Consider the following 21054-nt stretch of genomic DNA (forward strand, 5'->3'; position numbering starts at 1 on the left):
GCTGTTTTTGTGTGTGTGTGTGTGGAGGGGAGGCCAAAATACGAAGACAAAAATTTTTGTTTTTAAAAATATCCCAATCCCAATCTGTCTTAGTTTCAAACTCTGTCTTTTACTGTCTTTCTTGCTCATTGTTTCAATGTATTAGTCTACCAGTATCTCATTCTCAGTGTTTGAGGTCTACGTTTTGAAGGTTTCAATGTTTCAGTATCAGTGTGTTTCACTGTCTCAGTCTAATTGTGTCATTGTCGTAGTCTCAGTCTCTGCCTCTCTGTGTCTCCTTCCCTCAGTGATTCAGTGCCTCAGTTGCATTGTCTTACTATGTAACAAGCTGAGCTCTGAAGGATAGGGAAATGTTTTTCAGAGATTTTCTGAAGTTGTCATTATCCTTGAACTTGTTCTTTATCTTGAGCCCAGGCAGCACCAGAAAGAAACAGCACCTTAAGGGAAACGTTTATTGTATTCCTTCCCTAGTCCCTCTCAAAACTGTAATTTCTGTTCTGCAGGTTGATGAACATTAGTTATGAATATATTGTCCACAATCAAAATCACAAGTGGCCCCATTCAGGGTGATTATTATTACTGTGGAACTGCTGCTTAGTGAAACTAAAATGAATGTGAGTGTAGGAGGAATAACTCCACACACATACACACACACACACACACACACACACACACACAAAGATTTGAAATATGCTTCAGGCTCATGGCCTTGTGTAACACCGATACTTGATATATGGTATTCAGTGATGCAGTAAATGTGAAAGGAGCTTTAAGGTTACCAACAATTTTATAGAATCCTTATTCTACAAATTTCTCTTCTGTTCTTCTCATGTCTTATATGGTATCTCAGAAGTTGACTTATGATATTTTGCACTACAGTCATATTTTTAGATATATGTTTAAAAAAATGCAATCTGAAATAAAACCCTCAGTTACATTATGGACAAAATGGTATATGTAGTTAATCTGATTTAATATACTGTCTTTATATTTGACATTGAGCATGGTGAACATAACTCATGATCAGCTGTAACAGAATGCTCCATACATTCATACAGATACATACATATCCATATATACATACAGACCAACCATAACAATATAAGCATCTCCTTGTTCTCCTACATTAACCATACAGGAGGACTTTGTTATTCTACAGTTGCAAACAGAAGTCCATCTGTTGCTCTGCGTACCTTGTTTGCCCATTTTCACACTGCTCTTTAGTGGTCAGGACCCCAACAGGACTACAATAGAGCAGGTATGTTTGGGTGATGAATCATTCTGTGCTGTTATGAGTGGATCAGACACAGCAGTGGTGCTGAGTCTTTAAACACTCACTGTCCACTCTGTTAGACACACCTACCTAGTAGGTCCACCTTGTAGATGTAAATTCAAAGACAGTAGCTCATCTGCTGCTTCACAGTTTGAGTTGGTTATCCTTCATTGGTGCACACAGGATTCTGGACATTGCTGGCTGGATATTTTTGATTGGTGGGCTATTCTTAGTCCAGCAGTGACACAGGGCACAAACTCCAGCAGCCCTACTGTGTCTGATCCACTAGTACCAGTGCCACCTTTAAAGGAGCAATCTGTAATACTGACACCAAGCGTTTAAAATCGGAACTATAATACAAAATTCAAAATAGTGGAGAGAATTGTCCCCCCACCCCAGACATGAAGTTTGACCAGGTTGCCAGCCTGAGGAAAATTTAACAAACAAGCAAGAGACAAGTTTAAGAACTTTGGACCATAATAGCAAAGAAGAATGAACCATAATCAACATATTTAAACAGAAAAGTGTTCATCATTTCACTAAAACATCTACTTATGCAAAAGAAAGGCAAAAAAGTGAACGAGTGGCCGCCATTTTCCTGCATCTACAAACCTTTACTGTACAAATCCACCTTAAATATTTCAACTAGGCAAGGCTGTGATACTTATCGGTTTTCCCTTCCACCATAAATGTTGGAAAGGAGGCAGAACTTCGCTTCTTATTCACAATTTTCATAGTCAAACATTTTGTTCCACCTTACATGTGTCTGTTTATGAGTCTTATTGCCGTTATTCACCAGCTTCTTGAATTTTCTGACTAAGTGCAGAAAATATCTTACAGATCCCTCCGTTAAATCATCTAAACTCAAACTAATTCATGTATGTATGCATGTGTGTATGTGTGCATGCAAATTCAGGCCCAGAGAACTCATCTGGGAGTCTATTCCTCTTTGCATAATACAGTTTCAGGTTGCATTTCTTGATGCAGCCTCAGACTGTTTTAAGTGAGCCCATGTGTGGCTATGTCTGTGACATTAACAGGACGGTTTCTCCAACAAACCCTCCTGAGAGCTTGATGATCATGCAGACCTTGGCTTTTATGCAATGAGATGTCCCCTGACTCCCTACATTTTGTCTTGAAATTATTACGTGTAGATAGTGGAAGTCCTCAATCCTTTGGACTCTTGGGCTGAGAAACATTGTCTGACTGACAATTCTCTCATGAGGTTTGCCACAAAGTGGTGGACTACAACCACTGATGGTACCAGTTAAACTACTAATTGTGGAATCTTCCAGAACAGTGTTACTTCTAGAACATTTCCAGTCTTATTTTGCCTGTGTCCCAACTGTGTGTTGTAAGTGTAGCATTCCATTTTTTAATATTTAAGAAATGTCTTTTTTTTTACTTTTAGCAGCTGAATAAAAGTTCAAGCAATTTAACCAATTACAGTTTTTAGTTTTTATTGCGTTTTTAGAAAGTGCCCTAATTTCGTTTTTGGAAATGGGGTAGATGTAAAGTCAGAGACAGTAGCTCATCTGTTGCAGCCCAGTTTATATTGGCCATCCTCTAGTACTTCATCAGTGGACACAGGACCCTGTTGGCTGGATATTGTGTTTGGTGGACTATTCTCAGTCCAGCAGTGACACTGAGGGGTTTAAAACCTCAAGTAGCACTCCTGTGTCTGATCCACTTGAACCAGCACAACACACAATAACATACACCACAAACTCAGTGACACTGCAGCGCTGCTGATGACCTCTTAAAGAGAGACATCAAAAAACTAGGCACGAGAGCAACAGAGGTTTAACAGAGGTAGGCTCTGGACCCACCACGACCCTGAACTGGATAAACGGTTACAGATAATGAATGAATGAATGAATGAATATCTGAGATCTAGTGCTTTCTGCATGTGTACATTGTAGTTTTATGAGTTGTATACTTCATTAGGTGGTGTCATGGTGGTGCAACAGGTAATGTCAATGTCACATAGCCCCAGAGTCCTGGGGTTGTGGGTTCGAGCCTGAGGAGTTTGGTGTGTTCTCCATGTAATCCGCATGATTTTCCTCAGGGTGCTCCAGTTTCCTGGAGCAGTCCAAAACAGTCCAAAAAACACACTGGTAGATGGATTGGCTATTCAAGTGTCATGTAGGTGTGAATGTGTGTGTTGCCCTGCAATGGACTGGCACCCCCTCCTGCGCTAAGCCCAATTTATATTCTGCAATAACCCTACAGCCCAATTTATACGTATGAACACGAACCCTATACCATAGCCTGATGCACACCTCTCCAGAACTGTAACTATGCATTTCGTCAACGCAGACCACAACGACTGATTGGTCAGAAATTATGCATCTATCCAATCAGAAGATCGCTGGTGTTTGTCTGATAGGTGCAAACACCCACATGTGATTTAATTGAACGATGCAGGGAACACCACTGTTCAAGCCCACATGCAGCCAGTTGAAGAGTTCTGATGTGTTTACCCCCGTCAATGCACCGGATCAGTGAAAATGTAACGTCAGGCTATGCTGTAGCCTATGGTGTAGGATTCGCGTCAACATGTACGGCATAGCATCGACTCAGAAGTATAAACTGGGCTTAAATTGGCCTTACGCCATAGGTAACGTGTTGACGTGCACCTCTCCAGAAATGCTACGCATCGCGTCAACGCAGACTGTAATGTGTGTGATTGGTCAGTAGTCGGAAAGACAGTTTTTGCTGACCTGAATATGTACAGGAACATGAACTCCTCTTCTCCACACACAGAGATACAGACAGCAGCTAATTCATAGTGAGAGTTTTCCTCAGACATGGTGTGGAATTAAAATCTTGAGCAAAGTTAAAATACAGAGGTCTCCAAAAAAAAAAAAAAAAACTCAACGAGAAGTGATACCACGTGGGAAAAATGTGCTGGATTTGTACTAGTTACTTAATCTTACAGGGCATTCAGTGTAGTTTTGCGTGGAAACTAATTTTTAGCTTTACTAGTTTGCAGTGCACTGATTTATCCATGGTTCCTTCAAGAGCTTTAGCATTTTTATAGACTATACTGGATAAAGGTATAACTTTAGTAGTTGTATTAGAACAAGATGATCATGAGTGTGGATTCTTTCACAGCAGCACACTGCATTGGGGTAAAGAGATAAATGAGAAAAATAAGTTAGCGGCATTAAAATCAGTGGTGTTGATGTTTTATTGCATAGAATTTGACAGCACTCCACATATCACATTTTATATTTTCTGCTTTATTTAAAAATATATACACACACACACACACACACACACACACACACCTAAAAGTGTGATGGGGACAGGTGTATATGTGCATCAGTATATGATGAGATATATAGATGTATAAAATAGCAAGTGGTTTAATATCAGATGAATACTTGGAGTGAAAATATTCTTGTGACTCTCTGTGTGCACGTATGTGTGTGTACGTGTGTGACTGTGTGAAGGTGTGTGAGTGTATGTTTTTTCAAAGATCAAAGATTAATTTTCAGTGTGAGATTGCTGTGTAGGTGTGTGATATTAGATTGATGTTCTCAGGCCCTGTGTGCATGTGTGTGTGTGTGTGTGTGTGTTACCAGTAGAATCGACCCGGTGTAACTCTTTCATGCACCAAAATCCACTTTCTCCCAAAGTCAACAGAGCTGTAGAGCTGCAAGAAAACATACACATATTTCTGCTTTCCCCCATCTTTTAATGGCCAAAAGACATGATCAAAAATTGCAAATGCAGTTTCTGGAAAGGTTGATGTATTTAGCAAAATGAAATAATAATATTAATAATATTAACGATAAATATTTGATTTATTATTTTTTTGAAATGTTATTTAAAAAGTACTTAAACTGACAAATTCACTGACAAAGTAAAGATGCTTGATTTTATTTTGTAAATATAAGCACATTTAAAATGTAATGCCTGCAACACACTTCAAAATTTGAGATGGGGCAAAATAATCATGAAATTTTTTTTGGGAAATTCAAGATATGTTGTTGTAAAATATTCCATTATAGGCAGGTGAGAGTAACATGAAAAAATGAAAGATGTTACAACTATGGATTATTATCTTAATCCATATATACCAAATTTGCTTCTATGGACCACGCCCATAAAGCCTTAAACGGAGAGGTGAACTCAGATTTATTTTTGGGAAGAAGTTGGGGCAGGGCAGCTTTGGAATGTGTATAAAGCCAAATTCCCCCATTGGATAGATGAAAGGGGTAGAGACAGGGTGTAGGTGGGAGCGAGTTAAATTACATGAGTTTGTAGGGTATATATACAGCTGAGGGGAGGAGTTTGGGAGTGGACCTACTCCCAAGCTTTGTTATTACATAAATTCAATATTACCATAAAATAGGTTTACTTTATTCTGAGAAATATTGTGTTGTTTCTTTAAGGCACTGTATATATATATATATATATATATATATATTATGGCAAGCCAAACAGGAACTATTTAATGAACTTTGATATATATAGAATGAAAGCTGATATATACATAGAATGAATGCTGATATATATAGAATGAACGCTGATATATATAGAATGAACGCTCATATATATAGCGACTATACTCTTTGTGACTATACTGCCATAATGGCACACTAGTGACATCATGGACAAAAATCACATGTCACTGACAAAGACCGAATGGGGGTAAAGGAAGAATCCAACACCACCAAGGCTGACCAGTAATTATCAAGCTTTATGTCAGAACAAGCAAATTCTCAATTCAAGCTGCATAGACATTAGCATTCACCATTTACCATATATAATGTAATACAATATTTAAGGAATTCACAGAAATTTCAGCCAGTCTTTGGAAAATCCAGAAGTGGTATGTGTGTGACCTCTGAGACCTCAGATGGCAGTTCACGTGAAACCATCATGCTAAAGTGAAATATTACCCCATGGGCTTGGAAGTGCATTGAAAATCCATATTCACTCAAAACAATCCATTGCTGCTTCTAGAAATGCAACCTGAAAATCTATTATGAATGGATAAAGCCATAGATCAATACGTAGATCACTGTTCTCTCGCTCTGAGCACAACTCATATGGTCTTAAAGAAAGCCACAACTTAGCGACAAGTCCACCTTATATTGGTCAAATATCAGATGTGTTTTGGACAAAATCTGGCCAACATCTAGCCTACACAGCACATGCTGTAACCTAAGTCAAGCCCAGCTCATGACAGTTGGCCCACACATAGCCCAGACAACACTGAAATATCTAAGATGTAAGTGCCAAAAGTGGCACAGATGGTCCACAAGTATCTGATGTCTGGGGGTTATTTTAGCAAGACAATGCCAGGCCACAGTCTGCATGTGCTTCAACAGCTGACTTTGTAGGAAGCTAAGTAACTGACCTGCCTGCACTCCAGATATGCCTTCAAAAAGTATATGGTATCATGAAGAACATGAATGGACAGCTTAGCAGCTCTAGTCCTGTATCAATAAGAATGGGCAAAGGTTCCACTTGCAAATCCTCAACAATTAGTATCCTCAGTACCCAAACGATTAAAAAGTGTACACCAATTCACCAGAATTAAATTTGAGTCAAATTAACACTGAGAACTATTAAATTAAAACTTAAAGTGTTAAATGTAAACACTCAGGATGTTAATTTAACATTAATAGTTTCGAGTTTATGCTGGTGAAATTGCTGTGTAATTAAAGGCCATGTCTACAACTGTGGGGAACTGCAGTTCTCTCTGGTTGTTTTTTTCAGAAGCTCAGCGTCTTTGAAGGTGGAACAATGTTTGAGGAGAAAAGTGACTGTTCTTTGTACGTGACTTAAGTTGAACTTCATAAACTTTTATTAACTGTTTCACTGAAATTAATTTGTTACGTAAGATGTTTAATTTTGTAACACTTCGGTCAGTGTTTAGTTTCATGACCAAGCCCTTTGTTTGTTTTTTTCCTGTTTTACTGACAATGGGGCTTTCATAAACACATTAGACTGGTTTTCAGTATACAAACAGACTGGAGAGCTAGCAAATGGTGAGGAAACACCTTCTGAATATTATAACTTTTTTTTTTCATTTGTCTCCACTATTTCAGTGCAGGTGTTGCAGGTATTCTATATTTGCTTATTTTACAAAATATTTCAACTTTTCTGGAAACAGTGTTTGAAATATAAAAATTATATTAGAAATAATTATTACACAAATAATGTATTTTTTCAAATAAAAAATTTGAGAGACAGAAAGATACATAGGACACATAAATCTGTTTATTATAGATAAACCCTGGATTGCAACAAGCTCTAGTTTAATGTGACTGAGGTTTTTCACCTTGATTTTGGTACTGATTGGCTTGCTGATTTGGCTATTTATTCGCCTATTAATTTTGGGGTTCACTGGGAGGCATGCTAAGTATGGCCAACAATATCCTGACATTTCAAGGTATTTTTGCGATACCAGTATTCTTTTAGTATAAACAAATATATATATATATATATATATATATATATATATATATATATATATATATATATATATATATATATATATTAGTATAAATGTAAACATTCCAATAATTAGTAGCCAAAAAAAGGTAAATATTTGGTGACATAAACATACCAAGATTTTGTGTAAAATAAATATCGTAACAATAACTCTAACAAAAGTATGTACAGAGCCCACGCTGTATTATGAGTAACTGCACAATGTCTTTTTTGGATTTTTTATGGATTTTTTTATTGTTATAAAAATGTACACACTATTATCACAAGCCATACAATATGGCACAGCCTTACTGCCAACCAACAAATGCCAGGGTTCACTTCTCATAAACAATGTTACAGTTACATGAGCAATTCTGTCATTGCTTTATCAGAGAAACAATGAAAAGTACTTAAAGAACAGTAACAGTAAACAAAGCCTCCACCTGTAATCAAGTAATTAAAAGTGTTTGTGTGTAGGTGTACCTTCTGGTCATCACTGTAGGCCAGTATCCAGTTCTCCTTAGTTGGGTGGAATAAGAAGCTCATGATGTAAAAGTCAATACTGTACTTCTGAAAAGTGGCTCCTTCATCAGAACTGATCAGTAAACTACTCTCAACATCTGGATCAGACAATATCAACACCTGAGAGAGAGAGAGAGAGAGAGAGAGAGAGAGAGAGAGAGAGAGAGAGAGAGAGAGAGAGATTTTTCTTTCCTTTTCTTTCATTTAGGTTCATCAAGGCTACATGACACTGTCACAAGCCTTTGATAACAACAGACATAAACCTATATACACCTCTAAAAATTATTATTTCAACCTCCATAATTGGTCATACTTATATCTAGCAATTGAATAAATAAAAAAAACATAAATAAATAAGCATTTATTTATGTATAGCTAGCTGTATGTCTGTTGTCATGAATGCTTTATGTTGAGGTCATGTAGAATGAACACATACAGATAAATTTCTTTATTATTCTTTATTTATTATTATTATTTTGTTGTTGTTGTTGTTGTTTATCAGTCCACACCCACCTTCCTTTTATTGGTTGGACACACGTACATGTAGCTGAGCATAGTTCTAGTAATAACTCGATCATTTATCTTCACATAAGTCGCTCCAAAGTCCACCGACCTGTAAACATGCACACACAAAGGCTAAATTAAATACAGGGGAATAAAGGTGTTCCAGTACAGTAATGATCTTGCGTGATTGAAAGCTCTCTATCACTGGAGAACAAAATGTTGTTTATGTTGCCATGGCAACACAGACAGAGCAGTTGCAGGGGGGAGGTTCTTGGTTTTACTCTGAACTGCGGATAGCATTTTACACAAGATACACAATAAAACAAGACAGGTGTGTATAATAGGCATTATACAATGGTACATGTATGAACTTACAGACGTCTTTTGTGTGGTTTTGTGTGATTATTTTGTTAACATAATTGTGCGAATAAGATACCTTTTAGTGTGTCTCCAAACTGTTGCTTTCCCCATTGCTACTCTGCTGTACTGCTGACTGAGTGTGGCTGTTATCCCCGCTGCTACTCTACTGTACATGTCAGCCCAGTGTGGCCGCTATCTCCGCTGCTACTCTGCTGTACTGCTAACTGAGTGTGGCTGCCATCCCTCCTGCTACATTGCATTACCTATGGACAGAGTATGGCTGCTATTTCCATGACTACTCTGCTGTATTGCTGACCGAATGGGTCTGCCTTCCTCACTGCTACTCTTCCTCTACACGCCAACCCTACCCCTGTTCACTAAGATGGCTCCTAATCTTTAGTTCACCAGTCTCTTCAACTCAGAGAGTAGGCATGGCTATGGTAGCCTTGTGATAGGTCAGATTAATACGGACATAAACATTACCCACTTTTAGGACTGCCCATTGTACATTAAGAGGAGAGCAGTACTGGTCAATTTTGAGGACAGATTGATCATATTTATTATTTGTGTTTTGTATATAAAATTAGCTGAATGTTTCACATAACACTCAAGTTTATCATTATACAAAAAAAAAAAAAATCAACATGAGTTCCCAGGGGCTTTAATAGTCCAAAGCTGAGAAATTCAGTTATCAGCTTATTAAAAATGTATATGAAGCATAAGCTAGAGTTTGGGTCAGTGAGGTAGTATTAGGACACAGAGGCAGTCTTTAGGGCCAGGAGGTAGTGTTGTTAACAGTGAGGTAGAGCTGTGGACAGGGAGGTAGTATTGAGTCAGTAAGTTAAGCAATGTATCAGTGAGTTAGAGTCAGGTTGAGTGTGGTACAACTGGAGACAGTCTGGTAAAGTTGGGATTAGTAGGGAACACTAAAATTTTATATCATTGCTAGAAAACCAGTTAAAAGAATATCTGATCGTGTCTGTGTAAAGCTCTGAAATGTATATATATATATATATATATATATAGTTAAATAAAAAACTAAAATTAAATAACTTTTTTTTTTAATTCAAGCTTATACACAGTTTAAAAATATTATTCTCTCTGTTTAACAATTAACAATGTGTCACTTTGATTTAATTCATTCCATGTATCTAAATTAAAATAAACCACACCCAATATATTAATTTATTCTCTTAATATAAATTGTTCCCTCTATTTAAGCAAATGAAGTGAAGCATTATTCTGGAAGTGCTTAGTTAATTTGAAGCAATTATTTATAAAATTATATTGTTATATAACATTTGGCAACTTAGCAGACCTGTTGCTCAACTGTTTGGGCCTTTGTTGTTGTATTTTTTCATTACATAATGCACCAAATGTTTTCAGTGGGTCTGAACTTATTTAGCACCTCTCTTGTTCTATGAGATGGTGCTGTTGTAATCCATGCAGAATGTGGATTGATACTGACTTGCTATAATAAGTAAAGCCTTCCATGAAAAAACACAAGGTCTGAATGTCAGTATGGACATGATATATACATGTCCAAAACCTGTATACACTGTTCAGCATTAACAGTGCCTTCACAGATGTCATCCATGCTTTGTGCACTATACCATCGTGAATGCTGGCCTTTGGACTGGTCACTTATAAGGCACTGGATGGACTTCATGTTTGTTTGTTACAAATATCATTAAAAATTTCAGAGAAACCAGAAAAATCTCTATGTGCAAGCAGCAAGGCCCAAAACCAGCTGGCTGTGCTCTTCAGGCCACATATGACACTGAATAAAAAACAGGTACAATTAGTTTAACCCTTTGTAATGTTGTATTTGTAAATTTCTTAATTAAATATATGAAATATGGACTTTAAAGGACTGTACATTATTTGCATTCTCTTTTTATTTACATTTTGCACAGCATCCCAACATTTTTGGAAATGGGGTCGGAGAACATATGATTTAGGGAATGATTCATTAAATTCATTCATGCAATCGCTTTATCCTGTTCAGGATCAAAGTGGGTCCGAACCCTGCCTGGACTCACTGGGCTCGAGACAGGACCACACTGTAAACAAACCAGCTCAGTGCATCACACAATCATACCTATTGACACTTTTGAACAGACAATCCACTTTTTTTTTTGCTTTTTAACCCACATCACACTCCTCACAGACAGTGACCTGAGTTGGGGTCTGAACCCAGGACCCCGAGACACACAAGCTGCCTGAAAGTGACACTACCTGCAGCACCACAGTACCGTGCCCATTTATGAACTTGAGAGAACAATTTGTTCAGTTGAAGAAACACATTATTTAACAGAGGGCTTGACTTATTAAATCAATGGAATTATTTATTAAAATGGAGGAATGTATAGTTAAAATGAGGGCATTACTTATTAAATTTATGGAACATATTAAATTGAGTGAAATATGTATTCAGTTGATAGAATGATTTATGAAACTGAGAAAATGCATAATTAAACTGGGCCCAAATTATTAAACTGAGACTACAAATTATTAATAGGAATCCCCTTTTTATTAACTTGAGAGAACAAATTGTTAAATTGAGGGCATCATTAATAAATTGAAAAATGATGTATTCAATTGAGGAAACACATTATTAAATTGAGAGAATGATTTATTCAATGGAGGGAATGCATTGTTGAACTGAGGGAATTTATTATTTAATAAAATGTTTGAATTATTAAACTGAGGGCATGATTTATTAACTTTAGAGTATAAATTATTAAATTGAGAGAACGATTTTATTAAATTAAGGGTACGTTTTAAGCTTCTACAATTTATTACTCTGGGGCGCATTTGAGTGCATTCTTTTGAACTTCTTTGTATTTGGTCTTATGATCTTTTCTACTTTTGTTCTGTAGAAAGGCTTTGGTGAACCTGGCCCCTGGAGTTCAGGTGTGTTTTCAGGTGAATGGAATGGACTGCAGATAACACACACACACACACACACACACACACACATCCTCACGCACCCTGAACTAAAGCAGACACTATCTCTGTCCAATTACACAGAAACATAATTACTGCATTAACTCATGCTGATGCTCAGCACCAGATAAAGACCTGAATCACTGTATTTGTCGTGTGTGTGTGTGCATGTGTGTGTGTGTGCAGACTCAATTGCGACTGTTGTATGAGGGCAGTTAAAAACTAAGTCATTTCTTCTCTCTCTCTCTCTCTAGTCTACATCTTTTGACTTATGTTTTCTTTTGGCTCTACTCTTTTATTTGTGTTTTTATTTTTTACACTTTTTACTTTTTCCATTTCTCTTCTATTTCCCTTCCTTCTCTACACTAAAATATTTTGCTCTTTACTTTATCTTTTCCCACTCTCTAGTATCTATCTCTTTACACTAAAATGTTTTGCTCTTTACTTTATCTTTCCCCTCTCTCTGCTATATTTCTCTTTACACTTTTGACTGCTCTCACTGCCTTCTCTTTTCTCTCTGGCTTTAGAATCCCTCTCGTTTATTTTCACTCTCCATCACTCTTTCTCACTTTTTTCCCTCTCCCTGGCTCTACTCTCTCTCTCTCTCTCTTTTTTTTAAAAAAATGCCCTGCAGTATCACTTAGTTTTAAGTGTTTTTCATCAGCCCTGTTCAGATTAAATCTGCACTGGTGTATGTGTGTGTTTGTGTGTATTTGTGTGTATATCTCCTATGTCCCTTGAACCAAAATCATATAGAAATCCTTCCCAGAAGAGTGGAAGTTGTCATAGCTGCAAAGAAAGGACTAACTCCATATAAACTTGGAGCTGGTCCCTTCCTTTCAGCCATAACTGCTTCCACTTTTTTAGGAAGGATTTCTTTAAGATCTTAGTGTGTGTTTGTGGGAATTTTTGCCCATTCATCCAGAAGAGCATTTGTGAGTTCAGGCATTGATGTTGAGTGGGCTTTGCTTGTAATCGCTGTTCTGTTTCATTCCAAAAGTGTTTTATGGTGTTAAATTTCAGAGCTTTGAGGAGGCCAGTTAAAATCTTCCACACTAAAGTCACACAACCAGGCCTTTTCAGACCTTGCTTTGTGCACTGGGGCACAGCCGCACTGGAGCATAAGAAGGTCTTCCTCAAGCGGTTTTCACAACATTCAAATTATACAACTGTCCAAAATGTCTTGGTATGCTGCAGCCTTAAAATATCCCTTCACTAGAATTAAGGGGCCTAGGCTAACACCAGAAAATCACCCCATTGCATTATCCCTTCCCCTTTAAAGTTGCAGTCAGACAGGTAATGTTTTCTTGTCATTCACCAAATCCAAACACTTCCATCAGACTTGCAAATAGAGAAGTGTGATTTGTCACTCCAAAAAACACTATTTCACTGCTCCAGAGCCCAGGGCAGGGGGGCTTTACACCAATTCAGCTGATGCTTGGCATTAACTGGATTTCCTATCCCTGGAATAAATATCAACACTATGATGGACGTCGTCTTAAACATGTTCATAGTGTCTATTCTGATGCCTCTACTCTCTTAATTTGCTGTAAATTAAATTGCATTCATGTTCATGCTGCCATTTTTCTTTTTTTTTGCCTTGAGCCCAGTGCTTGAGACTGTAGAGAGATTAGACACACCCTTAGTGTGTGTGTGTGTGTGTGTGTGTGTGTGTGTGTGTGTGTTTGTGTGAGAAAGTAGATTAGATGGTGTTAAAGTTGTTTTGTTGTAAATCTCAGCTCTGTCTGATTAACTCTCTCCCCATCACTCACCATTCATCTTCATTTATTCACCTTCAAACAGCCAACAGCAACATTCATTAATCATTCATACTCTTATTACACCGTCATTTACACATGCACACCCTTCTAAAATAACAAAACCCTCCCTATCTCTCTCTCTCTCTTTCCTTGTCAACATCGAAAATAAACAAAATAAAAATATATATGTGCAATATTACAATGATAATTAAAGTAGTAGTAATAATAATAATAATAATAATAATAATAATAATAATAATAATAATTATTATTATTATTCCCAGGATCAAATTCAGAACACCTTTAACTGTTCAGCAGTGACACTACCTCTTGCACACAGTGTAAATGCTTCATTGCTAGTTCTTCCTGTGTCAGCGTGGGTTCCTTCCATGAAACTCCAAAATTCCTCCTACAGTCCAAAAACACATGATGGTGAATGGATTCACTGTGGGAAATTGTCCACAGGTGTAATCCACATGTGTTCCTGCCTTGTGAAGTATTTAAAGAGCAACACCAGCTCTTTTCAACAAGTTTTAGCCTCACTTTTTCTCCTTGTTCCTTCAAGAATAGCTGCTGTCTGACGTAATTGTGGCAGGCCATTTTGCAGAAAGGTGTGACCTAAACAACATAACATTAACTAGCATGTATAGTGTTCCTGTACACTGGGTGTAGTTTAAGAGATTTTCTGACCCTGGACCAGTTCTGTATTTAGCCATTCAAACAAATGTATGAGCCAATGCGTAAAGCAAATGAACATAGAAAGAACATCACAATGTCCTATTAATTGGTAAGTAATTTAACATATGACAACCTTTACTAAAATGACTTTAAGGAATACTTCTGTACTGCTGTTTAATATTCTCATATTAATTACATTTTCTGTAGTAGTTTTAGGAAAATCTGTATAATATTCCATTAATAAATGTTATACTTGTTTGGTGATAGCTGTAACTATATGTCAGAATTTAATATAAAGTTCTTAATGTGCAACAATGGTGACTGTTCAGTACGACAGAGTTTTATTGAAAAAAAAAAAAAAAAATACAATTCCGAGAATAAAGTCAGAATTCTGAGAATAATGTCGGAATAATTCACCGCACATATAATGGTGCAGACACAACCACGGTGTAACTGAGGAATGCAGTGTATTGCTGTAGTATAGATTTCAGGGATAAATACTCAGTCCTCTGCCACATCAGGACCAGAGTGTAATTGGTATTTAAACCTGTGTAAGTTCGGTTCAAGAACTTGTTTATTCAGAAGAGGACAGGATACAGTTAATGATCACAAAAATGATCGATCCAGAGGGAGTGGAACTCCAGCGTGCCCATGAGGCTCCATCACATTACAGCCTAGGGACTCAAAAACTTAAACTTAAACTCAGTAAACTTAAACTTTATGCATTGCAGTCAAATGCTGCACTGACAGGTTTAGTCGTCATGTTGTGTGGATGCATTTAATAAATGATTCTGTTCACTCACTGCTTCTTTCACAACTCAGCACACAGATTTTGAGTCTATCTGTCTACATATTAAAATAAATAATAAACCCAAAACAGTGTTTCTCTAAATATTCTGACATTATTCTCTGAATTCTGACTTTATCCTCTGAGTCTTATTTTTTTCTTTTTCCAATGCCATGGCCCTAAATCTCCACTATAGTTTAGTCCTGCCTCCTCACCATGTTAAATGGTTAATGTTAACTTCCACCTGTAGCAACATAAAATGTTGGACCGCAGATGTCCTTGGGAGAAGTCAAAATTGCCATTTTGTAGTTTCTGGTGAAAAAGACTGAAAGACTGATGCACATAATTCACTTTCACATCAAAAGTATTCTGCTCTTAATGGGCACTGGGACCGGCTGACAGCTTGTGTGTGTGTGTGTGTATGTGTGTGTATGTGTGTATGTGTGTGTGTGTGTGTGTGTGTGTGTGTGTGTGAATGAGTGAGTGAGTGGGTGAGTGAGTGAGTGAGTGAGTGAGTGAGTGAGAGAGAGAGAGAGAGAGAGAGAGAGACAGAGACACAGAGAGAGAGAGAGAGTCTCTGTTGTGCTTTGTTTAGTCTTGCCCCAAGTACTCTGTGAAGGCACATCATACTTTTAAAAAACTGCTAAACAGAGGTTTCTAAAAAGCACTGATCAACCATAAGATTACAACCACCTCCTTGTTTCTGCACTCACTGTCCATTCTTCCAAGTGCACTGTCCAAAGGAGCGCTTTGTAGTTCTACACTTACAGGCAGGAGTGCACCTGTTACTCTGCATACTTTGTTTGCCCACTTTCACCCTGTTCTTCAATGGTCAGGGCCACCACAGAGCAGATATTAATTAAGTGGTGGATCATTCTCAGTGCTGCAATGACACTGACGTAGGGTGATGTGTTGTTCTGTGTTGTGCTATTACAAGTGTATCAGACACCGCAGTGCTGCCAAAGTTTTTTTTAACCCCTCAGTGTCACTGCTGGACTAAGAATACTCCACCAACCAAAAACATACAGCCAACAGTGTTCTATGTCCACTGATTAAGGACTAGTGGACGACCAACAAAAACTGTGCAGCAGCAGATGAGCTACATTCTCTGACATCTACAAGGTGGACCAAAGAAAAATGTCTAACCGTAGACAGTGTTAGAACACAGTGATTAAAAACTCCAGCAGCACTGCTGTGTCTCATCCACTCATACCAGCACAACACACAATAACACACCACCACCTCAGTGTCACTGCAGTTCTGAGAATGATCCATCACTGAAATCATTCTCTGTGGTATGCTGGTGGTATGCTGACTGTAAAAGAAAAGAGTGAAAGGGGGGGAAATAAAGTATACAAAGCAAGAACTGGACTAATTATAAAAGAGAAATTGTCCTTGTGTGGTCAGTGGAACTCAGGGAATCGACAGTGAGTGTGGAAACAAGGAGGTGGTCATAATGTCATGGTTGATCACCGTAGATTACTTGTTTGAGAGACATTTCTCACATAAACCGTTTGAAAGTTTAATTTCCTGTAAAAATGTTTACTTTTTCTTTTGCTCTTCAGAGAACCTGATTGAACAAACAATTAGATGGTAAATGAACAGATGGTCTTTGTGGTTTACTTGTTATATTTAGTGAAATGCCCAGGCATGAAGACCTAAGCAGCTTTCACATTTGGCACTGAATAGAAAAGCTTGTGTATATCTTCAGGCCAGCAGTGGTCAGTACGTACTGACAGTGATCAGATCAAGGACAATGACAGGGTTTTGGGCCCAAGGCTCATTCATGCACAAGGGCAATAAATGTTATTCCCTCTTGTCTGACCAGAATGAAGGATGACATATCATAAATATATAAAAAAAAAAAAAAAAAAAAAAAAAAAAAAAAAAAAGGGGGGGCTAAAGATAAAAGTTACTGGAGGAATATCTCTCAACATAGTGTGTACTATCCTGCTATGTCTGGGAAATGTCTATGCTGATCCACCCTAAGATTCACCTACAATGGACTTGTGAGCATGAGAACTGGATTAATTTTGGTTCATTGATGTACCCCTGCCTGTATTTTTCCATTAACTCTTCCACCGTGAAAACAAATCTTATATTTAACAATAGTATAAAATAACAACAGCATTTAAGCTAAAATGGAAAATTTAGAAGTGATGCTTGCGAATAAGGAACCAACTTCAGCTTGAAAACCACCCTACAAGATGAATATATTGGTTCCTTTTATTTGTGATGTAAGAAACACCTGCTGATCTGAAATCGCCTGTTTGAGAGTACCTTTGGATCACTGCAGTATCAATATGGAATTGCTTTGCTTTTGAGGCATGATACAGTTTCTGGTACACTCTTTCAAAAAGAGGGCTCTTGTGATCATTTAATGTGATAGTTCTAGTTAGATCTATGTGTTCCTTATACAACTACTTCCATTCTGAAAAGGTTCTTTCCCTGATGAAATGTTTTTTTGGACTGATGAAAAAAAGTGTTAATATTGTTCTATGTAGCACCTATTTGAAAATGGTTCTACATAGCACTAAAAGGGGTTTACTATTGTTACAAAGCCTATGTATACCACATTCTCCATCAGTCTGAAAGGACCATTTCACCATGCAGTTAATTCTATACAGAAATTTTACTAGAACCTTAACTAAAAACCTATAAAAAGGGTGTGTATATAAACACCACTACCCTGATATAGTAGAAAGGAAAGGGAAAATAAAATTATGTTTTTCACTTAAAGGGATATTTAATAGTAATTCATTTACAACATTTATTACCAAATTGATCAGATTTGCATTTGGTACAATTTCCATTCCACCTGTCCACATTCCTTCAGCTTTGAGCCTTTTGAGTCTTTTCAAGTCAAAGATCAGTTGCGAGTAAAATCTGAGATCAATTATTTTTGATTCAGCCTCAAACATTGAGCTGTAAAGCAATATCCAGTGTTTTTTGTATATGTTGGATGTGATACATGGAACCACATTATGTTCTTGTGGCTGAATGCCATAATAACCTAATTGCAGTTCCAGCATCTAGTGTATAAATCCAGATACCCTTGATTTCAGACGAAATGCTGGAGGGACAGGTGTATAGAAATGCCATATAGGACAAATGGAGGTTTAATGTTACAATGCTGGTAATAATTTGGTGGAAAATGAGAAGATAGACTTTCTGCAGTGTGAGTTTGTTCCTGTTAGGGAGATGGCAAGAATTTCACAGTATTTCAGATTTATTTTATATATATATTTTTTCCTTTTTCCTCTGATGGACGCCCAATGAAACACTTCAACTGGACACTCTGGAGTTTTTAAATAACTCTTTCATCATACATTTTAACATTATTTCTAACTACCATTACCAATACTAAACCATCCTGCCTGTGATTCCGCCCACTGTCCAATCACATTACAGTCAAAAAAGCATTGCTAGGTCTACAAACATAGTGTCTTGCAGCCATGAAATGACCAAGTGAACAGATTTAATGTTATATTTTACTGGACCCAAAAAGCCCCATTGCCCTTCTAAAAATCTCAATGAAAAGTGACGGAGTAAAATGAGAGGAAATATTGGCCTTGCTGTCATGCCCTCGTCTCGTCACCTCTGTTTTCCCCGGTCATGTGCTCTTTTAGCACATGGCTATGTTTTGTTAATGTTCTTGTCTCCGCCCTTGTCCTGCCTTTGTTCCGCCTTCTCGTCTGTGTCATGTGTTAACCCGTCCTCCTCGTTATCTGTCCAGGTGCGTCTCGTCTGTGTTCAGTATTTAAGTCCCCTTGTATCCCTTCCTGTTATCGGTCATTTGTTGTTTTGCTCTCTTCAAGTCAAGTCAAGTCAAGTCGTGTCGTGTCGTTTCGTTCTGTTTCCCAGTCGTGTTGTTTCCTTCCTTCTTCGTGTCAAGTCGTTTTGTTTATATCCCTACTCTTGTTATTTCCGCATTTCGTGTTTGACCTTCTGTCCGTTTGTGTTTATGTTTCTTTGTTTTGATATTTGTAAATATAAAAGTCAACTGTGTTTTAGCAAGTGCGTCCGCCTCTGTCAGTCCACCCCGTGATCCGTGACACTTGTGTTTGAAAAGTGGAGGCAATTTAGAAGCAGCAACACTACAGAACAGAGCCAGAGCAGGCTAATTTTCTCCTGAACAGGTAACATCAAATCATTTCTGAAGATTAGATTATTATTAATAATTAAAAGATTAAAATGATTTCCAAAGGAAATGCAAAATTTACTTTCATCAGAGAACATAACTTTCGACCACTCAGCAGCAGTCCAGTCCTTTTTGGAAGTGAGACGCTTCTGATGCTGTCTCTTGTTCAAGAGTGGCTTGACAGAAGGAATGCGACGCTGAAACCCATGTCTTGGACACGTCTGTGCGTGGTGGTTCTTGAAGCACTGACTCCAGCTGCAGTCCAGTCTTTGTTAATCTCCCCCACATTTTTGAATGGGTTTTGTTTCACAGTCCTCTCCAGGGTGCGGTTATCCCTATTGCTTGCACACTTTTTTCTACCAAATTTTTTCCTTCCCTTCTCCTCTCTATTAATGTGCTTGGACACAGATCTGTGAACAGCCTCTTTAGCAATGAGCTTTTGTGTCTTGTGCTGATTGTGTAAGGTGTCAATGGTCGTCTTTTTGACAACTGCTAAGTCAGCAGTCTTCCCCATGATTGTGTAGCCTACAGAACAAGACTGAGAGACCATTTAAAGACCTTTGCAGGTGTTCTGAGCTAATTACCTGATTAGAGTGTGGCACCAGGTGTCTTCAATATTGAACCTTTTCATTCATTCATTCATTCATTATCTGTAACCGCTTATCCAATTCAGGGTTGCGGTGGGGCCAGAGCCTACCTGGAATCATTGGGCGCAAGGCGGGAATACACCCTGGAGGGGGCGCCAGTCCTTCACAGGGCAACACAGACACACACACATTCACACCTACGGACACGTTTGAGTCGCCAATCCACCTGCAACATGTGTTTTTGGACTGTGGGAGGAAACCGGAGCACCCAGAGGCAAACCCACGCGGACACGGAGAGAACACACCAACGCCCTGAACCTTTTCACAATATTCTAATTTTCTGAGATACTGAATTTGGGGTTTTCGTTAGTTGTCAGTTATAATCATCAAATTAAAAGAAATAAACACTTGAAATATATCCGTCTGTGTGTAATGAATGAGTATAATATACAAGTTTCACTTTTTAAATGGAATTACTGAAATAAATAAACTTTTTCATGATATTCTAATTGTATGACCAGCACCTGTAAATAATGTATTTTTTAGTATCTTTTTTAGTGTTGTTTGAAATCCTAATGACACTAGGGAAATTTCATGCTGAAGGAACCAATAGAAATAAAATGGCTTGGGATATTTTTTCCCTTTTTCCTTCATTTTTCCCTCCTTTAAATGACTAATAGGAAATAAGTGAATGATTGAATAAATTAATGAATAATCAAATTAATAAGTGAATAAGTGACCAAGGTAATAATTCAACAAGTGAATGAATGAATTGGAAAACAGGTGATATTGCAAATAGTTGAGTGAATATGTGAGGTCCTGTATGGTCATGAATAAATTAATGTGTTACAAAATGAATGGGTGAATATTTACCTCCACAATGAGCTCTCTGTTACAGTGCCAAGGTTAAAGTCAAAGAGTTTGGTGAGAATCAGGATCACCTGCAACACCACAAAAAAACAAAAGCACACTAAGGTTATCAAATCAGACACACATACTACATGCATTCATACCCACACTGCACATACACACACACATCC

General features: G+C 37.6%; 1 protein-coding gene and 1 long non-coding RNA gene across 2 annotated transcripts in view; both read right to left on the reverse strand.

The window, feature by feature from the left end:
• LOC136697077 (uncharacterized) overlaps positions 1-21054 on the reverse strand; it is a 245903-nt gene that overhangs the window by 111099 nt on the left and 113750 nt on the right. The window lies entirely within an intron of this gene.
• Positions 1-21054, reverse strand: part of sorcs3b (sortilin related VPS10 domain containing receptor 3b) — a 158896-nt gene that overhangs the window by 83354 nt on the left and 54488 nt on the right. Inside the window, exons 2-5 of the mRNA XM_066671900.1 lie at positions 20888-20955; positions 8762-8861; positions 8210-8368; positions 4861-4934 (exon numbers count right to left, since the gene is read on the reverse strand). Of these exons, the coding sequence (XP_066527997.1) occupies positions 4861-4934; positions 8210-8368; positions 8762-8861; positions 20888-20955 (401 nt within the window). The remainder of the gene's footprint in view (positions 1-4860; positions 4935-8209; positions 8369-8761; positions 8862-20887; positions 20956-21054) is intronic.

This window comes from Hoplias malabaricus, chromosome 1, assembly GCF_029633855.1.
Source record: "Hoplias malabaricus isolate fHopMal1 chromosome 1, fHopMal1.hap1, whole genome shotgun sequence".
Classification (NCBI taxonomy): Eukaryota; Metazoa; Chordata; class Actinopteri; order Characiformes; family Erythrinidae; genus Hoplias; species Hoplias malabaricus.